The sequence below is a fragment of the Sander vitreus genome, chromosome 23 (assembly GCF_031162955.1).
Source record: "Sander vitreus isolate 19-12246 chromosome 23, sanVit1, whole genome shotgun sequence".
Taxonomy (NCBI): domain Eukaryota; kingdom Metazoa; phylum Chordata; class Actinopteri; order Perciformes; family Percidae; genus Sander; species Sander vitreus.
The window spans coordinates 15980011-15999131 of NC_135877.1; the positions used below are offsets into that span (position 1 = coordinate 15980011).

General features: G+C 40.2%; 2 protein-coding genes across 9 annotated transcripts in view; both read right to left on the reverse strand.

Moving 5' to 3' along the window:
• anks1b (ankyrin repeat and sterile alpha motif domain containing 1B) overlaps nucleotides 1-9118 on the reverse strand; it is a 238508-nt gene extending 229390 nt beyond the window's left edge. For both annotated transcript variants that reach the window (XM_078243136.1, XM_078243133.1), the window contains exon 1: nucleotides 8430-9118. In XM_078243136.1, the coding sequence (XP_078099262.1) occupies nucleotides 8430-8560 (131 nt within the window). In that variant the 5' untranslated portion in view covers nucleotides 8561-9118. The remainder of the gene's footprint in view (nucleotides 1-8429) is intronic.
• A 4383-nt stretch (nucleotides 9119-13501) lies between these two features.
• Nucleotides 13502-19121, reverse strand: part of bltp3b (bridge-like lipid transfer protein family member 3B) — a 34262-nt gene continuing 28642 nt past the window's right edge. For 6 of the 7 annotated variants that reach the window (XM_078281476.1, XM_078281475.1, XM_078281481.1 and 3 more), the window contains 4 exons: nucleotides 17332-17591; nucleotides 16718-16826; nucleotides 16222-16379; nucleotides 13502-15253 (listed from right to left, as the gene is read on the reverse strand). In XM_078281476.1, the coding sequence (XP_078137602.1) occupies nucleotides 15131-15253; nucleotides 16222-16379; nucleotides 16718-16826; nucleotides 17332-17591 (650 nt within the window). In that variant the 3' untranslated portion in view covers nucleotides 13502-15130. Of the gene's footprint in view, nucleotides 15254-16221; nucleotides 16380-16717; nucleotides 16827-16911; nucleotides 17017-17331; nucleotides 17592-19121 lie in introns of those variants that run through there. The other variant, XM_078281480.1, reaches the window with a different exon arrangement.

Below are 19121 nucleotides of genomic sequence, written 5' to 3' on the forward strand. Positions count from 1 at the left end.
AGTAGGGAGGCTGGATCATCCGTCTCTCTGGAGAGGAACAGAGGGAGGAGAGAGATTGTGGAGTAAAGTGAGTGATGAAAAGAGAGCCAGGAGATATATTGAAAGAGAATGCCAGGGCACCAGATGGAGAGAGAAAGAAGAGGAGATTTGAGACTCAGACAAAAAACAAAGATTTAGAGTGAGGGAGGAACAAAGACAGACAGAGGCTTAGAGTGCAAAAGAGGGAGTCTATGGGTTGTGTGTGTGTGTGTGTGTGTGTGTGTGTGTGTGTGTGTGTGTGTGTGTGTGTGTGTGTGTGTGTGTGTCTTGGCGAGTATGGAGGTCTCAGTTTCTTGGCAGGATGCTACAGCAGAGTTTGGCCCAGACCCTAATGGAGATGTAAGAAGCCTCTGAGTTTGATCACACACACACACACACACACACACACACACACACACACACACACACACACACACACTTTCACACCTTCCTCCCCTCTCGATCACCGGGGCTCCAGACAAACTCAATGCACTGACGCCACTGCTGAACCCAAAGTAAAGCAAAAGATTAACTGAATGGCTCCTGCTGCACATAATGATGCTTCTAGTTTAAAAAAAAAAATGATTTTTTTTCAGGCTTTACAAACTTGGTTTAAAAAAAAACATATCTAGGTAGAAATAAATTCAATTTGTGGCACAAACACTTAAGATTAACTGAGATTTTTTGTTCAGAGACTCATCTGGGTTTCCTCCATATTTTCTCTTCCCTTTTTAATAGTAAACCCTGTTTACTGTAAACTACAACGAAATGTTTCTTCTTGCAGCAGAAAACATGACAACTTTTAACTACGTCGGGAGTCTGGACATAAGGATCTGTGTGAAAACCACTTTTGTTCTTTTTTTTTCCAGCAAAAGTTTGTGAAATCCAATCACAATGAGACTCAATCTGAATTTTCAGAAAATGTATTACAGTCGGTCACAATAGAGCTGCAACTAACTTTTCCTATCAATCGATCGAATAATCATTTTGTATATAAAATTTCAGAAAATTTTAGAAAAATGCCCATATCTTTCCAACAGTCCAAAGCTCAAAGATATTCATCATATATGACAAAGAAAAGCACCAAATCGTCACAATTGAGAGACAAGAACAAGAGAATGTTTGTCATTTTCACTTTAAAAATGACTAAAACTAATTATATTAGCTGTTTTATGCCAATAAATCTTCTGTACAATGACTAATCAATTAATGAACTAATCATTTCTGCTCTATATCATAATATATATCAGTCCTTCCAGAAAAATGCGGAGTTTTTTTGTGATTGTTGTTGATTATGCGGCACGTTTTCTTAAAAAATACGATGGAATATGCGGGATATTTATGCAATTTTATGCGCAGAAAACTGCGGTTTCATCATGGCTTCATCGCGGGGTTTGCAGCTTTTCGATGATGTTCACGTCGCGTAATTACGTCACTTCATAACGTTCCCATGGCAACAGGGGAAAATGGCTGCTCTTGTGTGAAGTAAACTCAACATTTTTCAACTTTCTGCTAAGATATATGTGACTTTTTTTACAACGAAAATGCGGGGATTATGAAATCATGCAAGCCCTGCATATTTTGTGCGGAAATCGGCAATTCATGTGGCGAAAGTGCAGCGTATTTGAAAAAATGCGGCCCCCGCATAAATATGCGGACTTTGGCTTTGATTATGCGATCGCATAATCACGTTTTTCTGGAGGGACTGTTATATCCATACAGCCCACCCCTTTTGAGAGTTATACATAAAGCATCAAATTAAAAGGAACAATCTGTCACAGCAAATCACAGATGCACAATCACTTGTGCATCTGTATCACTGTCCATGCTCTGTGTGTGTGTATGTGTGTGTGTGTGTGTGTGTGTGTGTGTGTGTAGTCCTCTTATGCCAATCCTTAATATGACTTGCATTCTCCCCAGTTAACCTTTGACCCAGTTTAGGTGTCCTGCTGCTCCACATTTAGCTCTTGGATTCCCCCATCATCTCTCACCCTAAGTGCTCCCCAAACTAACACACACACACAACCGTGGTTATGCAAGGACAGTGGTTATGTCACCCAGTTGGACTCACAAAAACACACACATACAAAGCTGCAGCATGCCAGACTTGGTTTTGGTCGCCTGATTTGCCGTTTCCAGAGCTAAAGTGTTGCAGCCTTGAAACAACTTGAGAAAAATAACAGAGTTTTTGCAGGTCTCTTTTTCGCTGTTCATTCTTATTGAACGGCACTGAAACCAGTTACTCCACCACACACACACACACACACACACACAGCCTCATCTGTAAGCTACAAAGATAGACTCCAACACAAGCAGGGGAAGACATAAAAAAAACGATGGAGAGACTGCCGGTGAGGATGCCAATTAAAACAGAGAGACCTCACAAGTGTGTGTGTGTGTGTGTGTGTGTGTGTGTGTGTGTGTGTGTTTTGGTGTGTGTCTCCTCTGGGAGTCACTTCACTCCATTTAAAGGTTGTTTGTTTGCGAAGGACAAGCGAGAAACACACCTAGCCCCACACACACACACACACACACAAAAACAAGATGGGCTTTCCCCTGAACATTATTGAGCGAGTGTGAGAGAGCGAAGAGGGATCGGCCTCCATCTGCTGTACCATGAGTCATTCTCTTTGAGTGTATCAGCTTTCAATCACTCCAAAACTGCACCACAGTCAGTATGCTGTCACACACAGCACATGCATCTGTCCTCATTTCCTCTTTAAGACAGACACGGTATGATGTGTACGATGACAGACGTCATGGCATCATAATTTCATCTTCACTGTTAGTATTGCTCTGTATGTAAAGCAGCTTAACGGCAAACTGAACTGTCCCACACTGCTAGTACTATGAAAAGTTGAGCATTAATGTAAGTATGTAATATATGTATCAATAGATTGGACTCTTATCTTTTCTTTCATTTATACAACAATCATATAGAGTATTCAACAGAGTATTTAATCCTTTCAAACATTCCAAATATCCAAATTTGTTACAAAGGTAAAGGTTACTGCTGTGTGTAGCAGGAGTTATTTTGTGATGTACTGACTTTCCCTTCTCAGCTTCTCCTATGAAGTTTGTGATTTTGTGCATCTCCCAAAATACCTTTCAGCCATTTTCAGGAAAACATGCCTAAATATTAGGGATGGGGTGGGGGGGAATCGATACAGCAAAGTATCGTGATATTTTCCGTGGCAATACTGTATCCATACACGGATGCCAAGAATCGATCTTTTATTAAATAAATTACGCATGAGAATTTAACTTTTTAGTGCTGAAATAATTAAATCAATTGCGTTTTCACTCCCCTAGATCGTAAGATGAACAAACAGAAAAATGTATCTCTTTTTAGATAAAAGAGATGCTGATAAGAAGTTTTCCTTTGGGGACATAATTTGAAGTTGGAAAACATTGCAATATATCAAAGAATATCACAATACAATTAAAATCCCTATAACATCATATCGTGATGTAAGTATCGTGAGAATATCGTATCATGGGGCCTCTGGTGATTCCCACCCCTACTAAATATGTTTCAAAAAGTTCGTAAAAATGTTCTTTAAAAAAAACAAATGAAAAACAGTAACATAGCACACAGATGGCACATTAAGACCTGATAATAGGAGACAACAGAAGTTCAAATGGAATTAAAAAAAACTGAAATATACAAATAAGTTAAGAAGACTGAGGTGGAAATGTGGGCATATCAATAAAGAGATGATGCAATAAATGCTGACGTCATAGTATAGTCCACGTATATCAGAGGAGATACATTTGTATCCAGTCCATCATTTTGGTATCGTACAGACCTGATTAAGGCGATCAAGTATTGTCCAGATGTGACCGATCCATATCAACCACAGTTTCTTCCTCATTACAAAAGTCAGTGCTTTTGCTATACATTACATTACATTCAGTCACAGCAAGTTGCAGAAAACAGAAGTATACAGATTTTAAATTTGGGAAAATAGAGAACTAGATATTTTCAGATAACATGAGATAAGGTATTGTAATCAGTATTGGGAAAGAAAAAGGTGCATCTTGGTGTAATTGGTGCATCGCTAGTAAAATAACAATAAAATGCATAAAATCCATCTTTAAGTGAAGCAGCAATGAAATGCCATTATACTAGAGTTACTGTTGCTTAAATATTTGACTATAATAATAATAATAATAATAATAAGACGTATTGAGTATATAAACAGTAGTTGTTAGTAGCTGCTGGACAGATTTGCCAATTCTGATTTTATTTTGCAGACTTTTCGCTTATTTTTTTTATTACAGCTTGCGCGACCTTTGAAAGAAATATAACTAATTATTCAAAACACAGCATGTGTTTGAGTTCTAATGCATTCTGGTTTATTAAGGTTACCTTTTGTGAAGAAATGAGCTCTAGCTCTTCTTAGGTGATGGTTGTTGAAATATGAATACTCTAGGAAGAAGCCTTTCCCTTATTGTAAACACAATTATAGCTACTGTGTGATACATTTGCCCAGCAGAATTATATGCCCAGACATCGCAAACTAAAAGCTGGATGTGTGGGTGACTATGTCAAAGCATTTTAGGGATGTGTTACTGTCTTTCCAGCAAACCTGCAAACACACAGTCACCATGTGGAGTACAGGTCATCGACAAGAGAATATGACCCATTAAACAACAATGAGATCATGCAGTATTGATTTTCTACTGTACACCACACCACAAAATTGCAGAGTTAAGCCGGGGGATCGTCTTCTCTAAATCCTGTGCTTCTATGTGTGTGTATACAGTATGAGTGTGTGTGTGTGTGTGTGTGTGTGTGTGTGTGTGTGTGTGTGTGTGTTCATGTTCATGTTCATGTCCCACTTGGTGGTTTAGTGCGATTTTTTCAGCAAAAAGAAAAAAAACCTCATGACTTAGGAATGCTATGAATGGCTCAGAGGCCTTAAGATGGGAAACTATGCATTGATTCCTGGAGCTCATTCCCATAACATTAGCCTGCAGACACTCCTCCGCTGTGACCTCTCTGTTGACTCACTCGTCTCTCAAAACTCTCTATTAGGGAGGTGCGTCACACAACCGGTCAATCACAGACACACATAAACGCACAAATACATGTACAGATGTGTGTGTGTTTGGCCCACCCAGTGTTTTACAGACACATCTCCTCATGGGCCAGTGTCTTGACCCAATAAGAGCCAAATGTGTGTAACACAGTAGACACAACTGCTGATAACACAATGCCAAAACCGATCCACCCAAATGCCATCCATCTGACCTCGACGTCACCTTTAGAGTTTTGTTCTTAATTTTAAAGAAATTGAAGTTGAACGACAGTATATCGATCTAAAAGCTGCATTTCTTCAAACATTTTCCCTTGGCTGTGTCATTCTTTAACCTCCTCAATGAGCTTCAAATGAGTTCAGTGTTCTGTAAATAATCACTGTCCTTGTCAATGCAATTAATTCCTAATTTGTAAAGCAAACACACTATGCGACAATGTTTACAGTTTGGTGATGTGGGAGACGAGATACACACGGTAACACGTTGGGTGTATATTTTCAGTTAAGTCCCTTTCAGCAACACAAATTTATGGTGTGAAGGACAAACAAACATCGTCGGAAAAACGTTTCATCCGTGAAAGTCCAAACTACATACTAATTCTAAACACGTTTTGAGTATATAGTGTGTTCACAGTCACACCATGGTTCACACAGGAAAAGTGACAAAATAAAGTGCTGAAAACAGTCCGTATGCACACTAAAAACCACTTGATTTTTGACTTTGCTCTTGTTCTGCTCATCTACCTAATGTATATTTCAATCTTACAATGACAATATTATTAATATATTACCATTGCACTGAACTGCCTTGCACTATATTTATATTTAAATCTTAAATCTCAGACTATACCGATATTTCACTATTCCTTCCCTCTCTTCAATTGTTATTGTATATTTCTTGTACGTTTGTAAATTCTATTGTATTGTTATACTGTAGCAACAGTATTTTTTTTATATTTCTTACTGTCCTTTCTGTTTGTATTCTTTATATGTTAAATGTGTGTTGTACTTTGAGAGCTAAGATTAACCGGAGTCAAATTCCTTGTTTGTTTACACAAACCTGGCCAATAAAGCTGATTCTGATTCTGATTGATGTAGGACACGTGGTAACAACTGAACGATCTCCATGAAAACTGAGCAAACTCCATCTTCTGATGAAGACCATGAGATGTGGCTGAAAGCTCCGCACAACATCAGCGTGCAAGTGGCTTCAACAATTCCTTTTTTAAATTATTTTAGAGAGAAAACTATGGGGGAAAAAAGAACAGAAACACACAAACATAACAAAACAACTAGTAAAAACAGAGTAAACCACAGGTGCCATGAGCGGTGGTGACCCACTGAAACAATAAACCACGTGCTATTGGCCACTCGGATAACAAATGCTGCAGGAATCATCAGCTGCTGTAATGTCAGATAGAGATGGCCTGATACCATTTTTTGCTTCCCGATACCGATTCTGATACCTGAACTTGCGTATCGGCCGATACCGAGTACCGATCCGATACCAGTGTGTCATATATTTTATTATGTTTTAACAACTGTATACTACTATCCCTGTATGGATGTGATATGATTTTGACTTTGTTGTCGGTCTGGCTCAGGTTAAACTCTTTGTGAAACATGAACAAACACAAACAATGAACACCACAGAACTTTCTTTTATGATGCAGTTTGACAGTCAGTTATAACTGGAAAGGAACATCTTTAGGGCTTCATTAAGTGGTATCAGATCGGTGCATAAACTCCAGTACTTCCCGCTACAGATACCAGCGTTTTAGGCAGTATCGGAGCCGATACCGATACTGGTATCTGTGTCGGAACATCTCTAATGTCAGACAACAGCCATGCATCATTGCTGCTGTACTTTTTTCTGGCTCAGTGGTCTTGCATGTTTGCAGAACTGCTCAAAACACTGTTGCTTCCTCTGTTTGAAAGGGGGAAGCTTCTGAACAGAAACCGTTAGCCAACTTCCAATTAATTCATGTTAAATGAAGCTGTCATTATTGTAAACATGTTCAGTTCTTGTACTTCCCCAGACCCCAGCTTATGAACCCCTGGCCTAGTGTACGAGTGGTTGGCACCCTCCCTGCCAGTGTGAAACACCCAGCCCACTTGTGAAACTTCTCAACACGGGTGCCTGAGGCGATACTCCTCCCAGACGCCCCCACCTTTGATCTCCTCATCACCTGGTTCAGTAGGCCTCCGCAGAGAGAGGGAGAGGCTGCAGGGGCGGGAGGAGGGGACAATAATAACCACAGCAGTTGTTCTCGCAGCCAGATTAAAGCCTTTGTGGTTTGAGTTTCGGAAAGAAAAGGAAGCAAGCAAATTCCTGGGATGATATCTATTGTTTATTATGAACAGCTCCGCGCATTCACATCACTAGATACTAAATAAATAGGGGGGACATGAACTTGGTATTTTTATAGGAACACAAAACAATTCCTTCACTTCGTTCACATCCCTGGCCGTTCTTGGAGACGATGATGCAAGTGATTTCAAAAATCTAAAAAGCATCCAACTTGAGCCAAATGCAGAGCTGCTTTGCAGCCAACATGCCAGGCCTTCCCAGCATAATGTGAACAGACAGTGCTACAAACACTACAGCAATGTCCCTATAGGATCAATTTACTAATACTATTAAAGAGAAGAATACCTTAAACACCAGCACAGTGACTATAAATACATAAAGATAGGAAGGTATGGTAGCTTTTGTGACCCCTTGCACATAAAGTTCCACACCAAATAAGTATATTGACAGTCAGGAACAAACTTGAGTCGTTACAAATGCATCCATCTTCCGAGCATCACTCTCTTTCATTCTCATGTTCAAGAAATCAACATTTTGACAGCTGTAAGACTTGTGAAGCTGAAGGTACTGCCTGTTCTTTTTGTGCTCAGCCAGCAGTGGCTCCTCCAACACTCCAACACCCAGAGAGGACATGGGGATGACTAACCTTTCATACATTCTGTCAGAGATACAGTATGTGCTATATACACATGGCAGCAATTCTATCTGCCTTAAAGTGCCTTTTGCTTCATACAACTCTCTTGACAGTGCATCACAAGACTTTCTCTCTTTTCCTCTCCTGTGTCATGCAGCATGTTGCATAAAGCTCTTAATCATATAAGGTTTTATCTCAGGGACACCATATGGAGAAAAAAATGTGCTGTAGTATTGAGTATATATTACACTCTGCAGCTGGGAGAAGTGGTCCCCCTGCCTTATTTAAAGTGCATTGTCCCATGATGAAGCTGAATTATGCGTAATTTTGCAGTATGGGAACCCCACAGGAATCCCCAGCAGCACCCCCGGGGCTCCCCGGACACTTTAGCGGTCATGAGAAGGAGATGAGAGCGGCTTCTTACCTCAGTAGGTTGGGCAGAGGGATGGAGCCGGAGCCTGACCCGAGGATCCCCTTCTTCCCACTCAACAATTTCTCCACCAGGGCGACATTCCCGGTCCGGGCGGCTTCCAGCAGCTCTTGCTCCTTCCCCATCCCGGACACAAGTTTACAACGACGGGGTGATTAATATCCAACAAATCTCCCATATATCCCAACTGCCTCCTCCCCTCCGAACCCTTTATTCACAGCCTGGAGTGGGAAAGCATCAGAAAGGATTCCTCTCGCTGCATACTGCTGCTGCTGCTGCTGCTGCTGCACGGTGAAATAGGTATTACTGATGCTGCACTGATGAGTAGGTTTGACGTGCACTGCTCCCCTGGTGCTTTATAACCTCAGTCCATTCACACGCACGGCTCCGTAATCTCCTCTTGTGTCTTGTTAGTCCGCTGACGTGCAACCTCAGTGCAAACACGCGCAGCGGGGGGAACAGGAGGTTCCGAAGCGAATCCCTTAAGTGTAAAGTGAAGAGTAACCCTGGTTCAAAAAAGAAAACTCCTTCTCTGTACCGAACAGAGTCTCCTGTCTGGTCGGAAGTTCCAGCTGATAACAGGCGGGGAGGTAAAACCCCGTACGCTTCAACAAGAAGCTTTCCGGACCCGCTGCACTCACCACCTCTCTACCCCGAACCTACCGCACTGGCCGGTGCCTCTGAAGTCGCCTAAAACACAGGCGTCAAGTTAGCCGTGATACAACGGTACACTTCCTGTTACAGCTTTCAAAATAATGTTTTACTCGCCGATGTTACAAACTTGATCAACCGACCCCAGACGTAAATAGTAGAAATACTGTAGCCTATGTAGGAACATTTATAGCTATAGGCTACGTATGTCTTTTTATATTGACTTTTGTTTGTTTTATGTCCTAATTCATTTGTAGCCTATGTCCTATGTGAGTTGCCTTGTTGATGTAATGCACAACTTTTTGTAAATGATAATAATAATAATAATAATAATAATAATAATAATAATAATAGGCTAATGCTATTATTTTAAAATATTTTTCTATTTTTTTCTATTTTTGGATGCAATTTCTTCAGTTGCACGCCAAGCTGACATGTTAGCCAGTGAGCATTTATGCTATAGCCCTATAGCTAGCTCAAGTCCTAAGGGAGGTAAAAAGTCAAATACGTAATTACTATGTGTAGACATTTTAAGAAAATGTAGTCTATTTTTCAAAATCTGTGTCAAGATCATGGTTATAACCTGCTATGGGGTCCCTGGACAAAACTCTCTCTCTCTCTCTCTCTCTCTCTCTCTCTCTCTCTCTTTACAATGTACAGTTTTATATGTTGGAATGCTACCTGGTCCCAGATTTGCTGTCTGTTGAATTGATCAAACCATAGGATTAAACATTAATTAATTTAGGAATATGCAATATAAGCACAAACCTATATTTTGACACAAGGACCCCTTTGAGATCAGGTCAGCCCCAGTCAATGGTCAGGACCTTCTTTTACTCGCTGTAAAATGACGTTTTAGTGGTGCATATTCCCCCAAAACATCTACTAAATTAAAACAAACAACTGGACATTTTTCGGGGGCCCTGGAGTTCTGGGGCCCCAGGGGCATTTGCATGCATTGCCTAATTAGAAGCCTTGGACAACCATCTTTGCTTCTGCTCCCATTTACCAATAAACAATATCTGCAGATAAAGACATCTGAATCTAAGGCTATCATATGTATGTAGCAAAAGTAAATATTTGTAATTTTTTTCATCACAATATTTTTCAATTTCATCACACGTCTTGAACGCTCCTTGTGCAAATCTAAACTTTTATTTTGAAAGCCAAGCCGCTGTCTTCCGCTGACCTACACACTCACTGTACAGTCTGGGCGTGGATGATGGTGATGCCACAACACCAACAGGAGGCGATGCCTTTGTTAGTCTCTTTAAAAAGTCATACTCAAATCCACCAGCTGTACCAGTTGTTGCCGCTCTCAGACCATTAACTTATTCTATCAAACACGCATATGCGCAGTTCCCTTCTACACTGGAGGTGGGTTCACTGCTGCAGGATTTAGAAACAGGTGAGATCCTAAAATAGCCTCTTTGTCATGTCAGAGCAGAGTTTGTATAAATGGAGAATAAAGGCAGAAGAAGTGCTCTGATCTGTCCACTGACAGCCTGGGAAACAGACACACCCCCCTCATTTCCACTGCGCCTCCACTCTGCCGCCGGTGCATGCTGGGACCTGCCTACTGCTTAATTGGAATTTAAAGATAAGTGCTGCCTTCATGTTCTCCACCTACAGCTGCTTTGTCCGACGTCTGAACTCGTAAACACCTTGATTAGGCCTATATTAATCCTTCATTTTATGAAAGCAGTGATGCCTGTTTTACAGAGCCAATGCTGACTAATTTAAATGTCCAAACCACAGTTATTCAATTTACAAAAATATAAAAAGATAGAAAAGCTGCAAACATTCACATTTAAGATTTCTTTGAACTTTTTGCTGGAAAAATAAATTAACCGGTTTTCAAAAGTTGTTGCTGATTCATTTTTTAGTTGATCGCCTAATTGACCCAATAATCGACTTATTGTTACAGTGCTGCAATTAATGATTTTTTATTATAATAATCAATTAATTTGTAAAATCTCAAAAACTTGTGAAAAATGCCCATCACATTTTGTTTAATGACTAATTGGGAAAATATGCTAATAACTTGATAATATTTGCAATTTCATTATTTTATTTTATTTTATTTGAACAACTAAGACATACATGTGATCAAAGACAGTCAAAACTCCAATTTATATTTAATTTAATGATCAATGATCTTATTAAAAACAGTGAAGCAGAAAATCCTCACATTTAAGAAGCTGGAACTTGTTGAAAGGCCCTGCACAAACTGAGTTGCCTGATTAGACCTCTTTTTATGGCTGAAACTAAACCAGCTAAATGGAATTCAGCCATCATTAATTTTATGACAACAGTATGACAGGGTCACTATATTTGCAGCCAGGCTCTGGCAGAGAAAGCAGAGAACGAAACAGTGAACACTGAGCCAACAACACAACCTGATGCCTCTCTCTTTCATCATATTTCCCACAATCAAGCTGTAACTCTACATGGTGCTGGGACACACACACACACACATACACACACACACACACACACACACACACACACACACACACACACACACACACACACACACACACAGGTTTGTGGCACTATCTTTGTGGGGACCCGTCATTGACATAATGCATTCCCTAGCCCCTTACCCTAACCTTAACCTAAAACCAAGTCTTAACCCTCAAACAGCCCTTTAAAGTTGTGGGGTCCAGCATTTTGGCCCCACAAAGCTGTCCGGACCCCACAAGTATAGGCTACTGGACTCCCAGTTTTTAGACCCCACGGATATAGTTAAACAAGCCCACACTCACACACACACACACACACACACACACACACACACACACACACACACATACACAGTATATAAATGAAGATGTACATGCTTTCCTTACATAAGCGGTCCTGCACTGTGAGCCATCATCACAGAAACATTAAGCTACAGTATGTAAACAGGCGTTCATGTAAATAGCAGCAGAGCAGAACTTTTCCCTCCCCCCCTCCCTTACACACACACACACACACACACACACACTACAATGCCCATCTATGACTCACTGCACTACTCCAGTCGTAAAATGTCATGACCATTTATGTGCACAAAGTCCGAACACTCTCCTGCTGCGGTTCAATGAGCCTACGAAGAGGCTGCACTTACATTTAAAGAGTTTCTCTACTTCGCTTTTCACAGAACAAACAGCATTGTTTTTAATTAACGTAGAAATACAAGACAAGACACAAAACCTGTACTGTAAATCTTTGCAGGTTTTAATGGAAGTATGCACTGCATGCTTACTGTGTTTATGAGCTAATATGTTTTTGCATCTGTTGGGACATAATTTCTGCACTTATCACAGATTTTAACCTAGAAAAGCAGACATAAAAGTAAAATAAAATAAAAACTATGTGTGTACAGTGGATATAAATGTGATTTTCCTATTTAAGGTGGTAATACAGCACTGTATCCATCCACCTGGCTAACAGTGAACAGATGTGATGTCTTTAAGGTCTTGTCATGTGGGATTTTGTAATGGGACCATTTTTGGAGTGTCTGTTTATTGTTGACTAGGTCTTCTTATGTATTTATTATTTCATTATTTTCTACACCATGTGTCAATGTGTACCCTTTAACATTGAAACACCGCTGAAGGGAAACTCCAGATTTTTACACATCGTCTGTTTACAGGTCTTGAGGAGTACTAAAGCATGTGTGGAAGAAGTTGTATAAAGCCCCTTAGTGGCTCCAAAGAGAGCTGCGTGAAATCATGAATTATTTCAAGAGAATGAAATCTGATACATTGCCTCAAGTGATGTCACTTGAGTCAGTGTCAGATGGAGGTTTTGCTTGAAAAAAACTATTAATCGAATATTATAACAGTTGCTGGTTGCAGCTGTAGTTGGTACTAACAAAGTATTGAGCTTTGGAACATTGAGATATATATATATATACACACACACTACCGGTCAAAAGTTTGGGGTCACTTAGAAATTTCCATTCCACTCCATTTTAGATAGAATACCAGCTGAGATCAGTTGCATTGTTTTTATAACCAGGGCAGCAGTTTTCAGATTACATTATGTGCTTACATAATTGCAAAAGGGTTCTCCAGTGTTTTCTCAGTTAGGCTTTTAAAATATCAGATTAGTAAACAGAATGTGCCTTTGGAACATTGGATGAATGGTTGCTGATAATGGGCAATGTGTGTGTGTGTGTGTGTATATATATATATATATATATATATATATATATATATATATATATACATATATATATATATATATATACATATATACACATATATATACATATATATATATATATATATATATATATATATATATATATATATATATATATATATATATATATATATATATATACACATACACACACACAGTATGAGTGAAAATTTTTTTTGCAAATAAATCCACACGAAAAACGTACAAAAGTAAAACCATTTCAAATTCCAAACCCTTTTATTTTCATTAGTATTTCAGCAGCTTTGACAGACAAAATACAACTTATTACTTTGTCCTTTTCTTTCCTCCACAGGGTTTCAGAGGGGGTAGTTTCCTAAAGAGAGGGAGGAGGGGCTGTGATGAATGGAGGAAAAACACAAGATGAAAAAGAAAGAATTTCCTCTTCACCAAACAAAACTCTTCACGTACAATCGTGTTAAAATCCTACCTATGACATTTCAAGTCTTGATACGTTTGTGCAAAGAACTAGTTGTGTTTCATGCCTTTTACAGGAAGCAGAACTTTTTAAAGACAGGAACTGAAATGAACTGGGCCGAGCTCAAGTACAGGTTAAGATGGTTGCATATTTAGACTGATGGATGTACTGACTCTACTGTTAATCGTTAGATGTGAGAGCAAAGTTCGGAGACCTCAAACTGTCCTTTTATAGTCGTTTGTGCTGTGCCAAAGCATGTGCTGTTAGAAGTAAGTCAATTTTTGTCATTTTGAACATCTACTCAGGGGTTTCCCCTGAAGTCTTCACACAGGCATAACGCATGGAACAGCAGCAGATATGGTCAATGCTTATCCATGACAAAATTACACATGGTAGATTAGAAATTTACATAAACACACATACATATATATGTATGTAGTCAGGCAGCTTAAATCTGCCTTAATTGTCCTAATCCCACAAGTTAATACATTTCTCTCTCAACTCGTCAGCTCTCTCACAGCTCTGGTTGTTGTATTTACAGTGCCTCAGTTTTAAAAGTGCTGCACATGTTAAGTAGTTATTTACACATAGAAAAATAGGAGGGGGATACAGACATTGTTGGGCATTTTCCTAACAAAGCTGTGGAACTGGCGGATATAAATTCATCCTCTACTTGTAATGAAATGCTTGTTCTGGCTGACAAACACACACACACACACACACACACACTCAACTGAAACACTGTATAACCTTTCAAAGTTCTGAAGAAAATAGTTATGTGTTCACATTCTTATACAATTTACACTGTACACACTCAGAGGACGAGTGAGAGCATGATTTGTCTCGTGCCCTCTGAATATGAAAGCACTAAATTACAAGTTTAATTTCTGTGCAGTGCAAAATAAGTCTTTTTTTTTTTTTAGACATTCCTCTGAAGATACGACATTCAGTTTTCCTTCATATTTACAGGATTGAATGAAGCTCATCTAAGGTTAGCTGTGATTCTTTTCTGTTTTAACTTGCACAATAGGGATAGCCGGGGAAGGGAATTCTGTAGGCACAACCACGGATATAGATCCTCATCCTCTTTCTTTCACACAAACAAACCCATTAAATGTAATTTCTCCCTTTTCAACTCTCAAAGTGGAGAACATATAACAGACGACAAGTGTGTAAAAACGTGTATTTTTGAGTCTTCACACAGACTCTGCATTGCTTCATGAGGGAATTATTTTGAAGTCTAATGGTGGCTCACTCGACAAATGAGCCAGTAAAGGGAGCCGTTTTAGTCTTTTTCTTTGCTTGTTGATGTTGCCTTTAAATTTTCTTTGCTGCCCATCAGTGTCAGTCTTCATAACTGCAGAGATGAATGACTGACTGGCTGGGCGTGGGTGTGAAGAGAGAGCCTAGTCTAGCTGGTTTTGAGGTTCTTCATGCGGTGCAGCAGTGAGTCCTTCTCCATCTGAGCCTCAGCCAGTGCCATCTTGGCTCGGGACAGCTCCACTTTCAAACATTCGTTTTCCTCCACCAGCATCTGTAAACGAACAATAAGGAAGGAAGTGTGTGTGTTTGCTTGTTTTGGTGACATGAGAACTGAAATAAAACCATAAAATCATGTGTTATGAAAATCTTTTAGCAGAAGATTCACTTTCTTGAGGTTTTCAGAAGCTTTCAGCCTCATCTTGCAGCCTTCATCAGCGCTATGCCCAACTGTCACGGAGATTGGCAAACTCCACCCACAGATGAAGACCACGAGATGTGATGATAGCTCTGGAAAATTCCCAGCTAGTGGACCATTTTTTGTGCAATTCTCAAGATCAATAATACACCTTCAAGTTCCATAATATCATGAATCAAATAATAATAATAAAAACAAATTGGTGCCACGTCTCCTTCGTAAAATGCTACTGAACTTGAATCCAAAACTTTGTCTTAAATAGAACTGAAAAACTACAGCAGTGGTAGTTTATTTAAACAGTAAGAACTGTTTGTTTATCAATCTGTGAGTTTTTGTGGTGTATGTTGTGTCCCGTTCGTGTTGACTAATTCGCCGAGCTGTAACTATGAACCATTTCGCCAGTACTACCTGTGGCCACTATCTGTGACTGATCAGAAAACGCTCAAATGGCTCGTGTTGAAAGGAAATGACAAACAACCTGTTTTGTTGTGTAGATCAGATGACCTAAACAGCATTATGTAACTGTTCATTTTCAATGTTCCAACTACAAATGTAATACTTGTATTCTGCAAAAGCTGATCAATATCACTCCCACTGTATACACAATGCAAGCCAAGCAGGGAACTGGATTTTCACTACATCTTTTTTATATTCAGTCAGAAAAAAAACTGTCCTTCTTGTTCAGTAGTTTTACGTTTGTAGGAGAGAAAAAAGTGTGGCAATATTTATTGAAGATTGTTGACAGGTGTTGTGGGTAGCAATTTGTGCCTCTATATACTTTACTCTCATATACCCCCACAGTATGCTTTCATTGTGCTTCTTACCTTTTCTCTGCTAGATGGAGGGGGGCTGGTGGGTGGGGCTCGGGTCTGTGTAGCCTTTGGTATACCGCAGACACCACCCACAATCTCAGGGACTGGAGTCAGAGTGCCATCAATCAACGCACCCTCTTTCCATGGTTTGGTCTCCGCTGCTGTGTCCACTGTAAGGAGATGAGAGACAACAGAAGGGAGTTTGGAGGTGTGGAAGTACTGAGTGTGGACTTCAAAGCCTTATATAACGGCAGTGAATCAGTGCTAAAGGGGAGGTGGAAATATCTGGAGGATGAAAACGTGTGTGCGGGGCGGCCTCTAGCTCACCCAGTAAGAGCGTGTGCCCCATGTAGGCTGAGTTCTTTGCAGCGGCGTGGGTTCGAATCCGACCTGCTGGCCTTTGCTGCTTATCATCCCCCATCTCTCTCCCCCTTTCCTGTCTATCCACTGTCACTATCCAATAAAGGGAAAAAGCCCCCAAAAAAAGAAAATGTGTGTCGTTGCTCACCTCCGATATAGAATGAGCCGTCGTCTCTTCTGTGTATTATGAGACTATCCACATGCAGGGTGATAGGCGAGGACTCCGAGTCAGAGAGATTGTCACGGGGACCGTCGTCCTGCAGCAGAGACAGCACATGTTGAGTGTGGTAGTATAAGTTGGGATGTGTGTGAGCATGTATATGTGTGTGGAGGAGGAGGAGGAGGAGGAGGAGGAGGAGGAGGAGGAGGAGGAGACAGGACACAGATGCTGAGAGAGAAATTATCCATATCCAGGTTTCCACATCAGTTCCACGGCAAATCTACTCACTTGTGAAGGAACACAAGAGAGAAGGCAAAAAGGCCTTTTTTATATCATTAAACATTCAGTCCAAATCCAAATTCCAATTAGGCCACAGTTCAAAATATTTAATTTGGTTATCAAAGCTGCTGCACTGTATGGCAGTGAGTAACAGGTTATATTACTGTAACACAACTGGAAAAAAACAGGACAAATATTCTGCTGAGGTCTTCCAGGTATACTGTAGTTCTAAAACGATAACCTCAGGGTAAAACAAAAGCTTCCAAACTCCGAATCCAAGGAGCTGGAATTACACCGCTGTACAAAACACCGGGGATTCTCACCTTTAGGTTGACGTGTGTGTCCCTGACGCTGATCTCCATGGGCAGCACCAGCGGCGCAGAGTCGTCCTCCAGGAAGTGAGCCAGGTTACGCAGCGTGGACATCAAGAAGCTTGCTTGGTATCCGTGGAGACGCAGCTGCAGGAAGCCGTTGCGCTCGGCCAGCGGCGAGTGAGCGGCGGCGCAGGGCCCGCTCTCAAGGCGAGCGCACACCGCTGGACTGTGGAGGCCCCCGGTGGACGCAGAGCTGATCTCACCACCAGCTGTGAGGACAGAGACAAAGGCTGTGATTAGCATTAGCTTCTGTGTCATGTCTGTGGATGTAGAGGATTCAGCTGGAATACACATATACACCTGACATTAAAATACACCCAATAGCAAATAGCATTTCTCTCTCTTTATATACTTTGAATCTGACAGTAAGCATCTTCTCTTTCCTGTCCAATCCACATCCGTCCTGATGACGTGCTATTTGACTGAAACTGTGTATCAAAAGACAGTGAAATTAAAAAAATGTTATGCACCAGAGAACACTGACAAGTTTAGTTTTCAACTGTAAAATGTCCCGCTCAGTACATATCTTGGTTACAATTATAAAAAAACAAAACGAAATGAGTATAAACATTGTTCGTCTATGTCACGTGTTTCAGTTTATGTTTAAAAAATGACTACCGGCCAATATATAGCTGTATTTTTTGAATCCCGCCAATCATATAAAACCACAGTTCAAAAAGCGCCTGGATGATGATCATTTATTCAATCTCCTTGGTTTAAAAAAAAATAAAAATATATCTATAAGTTATCATCAGGACATACTGAGTGCATTTACAGCTTCAATTTAGCTCACTCTAATAAAAATAACTAAATCAATCAATTAAAAAAAGGGTGCATGTTAAGGCCAGGTTTAAACAAGGCCAGTAAGAGGTGAGATGAAGGAAGCAGAATATCAGAAAGGAGTGGGGAAAAAGTTGGAAACACAGAAAAAGCTAAGTGAGCTGGAAAAAAAAGAGGCAGGAAGGAATTAAAAAGAGGAGTTGAGATTTTGTACAATCCCACGGGCTCTTCGCTGCAGTGATGTTTAATTATTTCCGAGGACTAAGGATTAGAGGGTTCGGTGGAAACTCCCACCTAAGTGTTTGAGCATTCAAAGTAAGGTTTCAACCATTGAATTATTTCTTTTCTTCCTTTTAGACACTGTACAAAGCTAAACTCTGAGTTGCTAACAACTAACCCTAACGATTTGATGGTGTATTAAGAATGACCTAAATTTCAGTGTCACAAAATGTGACGATACGAATCCTGTTTATTGAAGAAGAAAAAAAAAGAGAGGTGAGGAAAGTGAGGACAGAGAGAAAGAAGACACAAACTAATGAAAGTTGAGGTTGAGAGGTGTTAAACCCGAGAGAGGGAGGGTAATTAAAATCCTCCTTTTACACAGATGTTACACACAAATTGAGCTGGCAAGCACACAATTACAGGCACACGTTTTTAACAGGCGAAACACTCAGCAAGGCATGAAAATGGCCACTTAAAGAAAGAAATCTTTTCATTATGACTGAGAAGTGCGTCACATCCATTTAATATGCTCTCTGAAGGAAAGTCACGTGAGGGTTAATACCATAAAGCAATTTCACGACCATACACCCACATACACAATGCTGTCAGCTTTTCACAGATAAAAGACATATTCTCTCTCAATGCTGGGCGGCTATAGGGTCAAGGCAAAGAGAGAGAGAGCGCGAGAGGGTGAGGAGAGAGAGAGAGCAAGAGGGTGAGGAGAGAGAGAGAGCAAG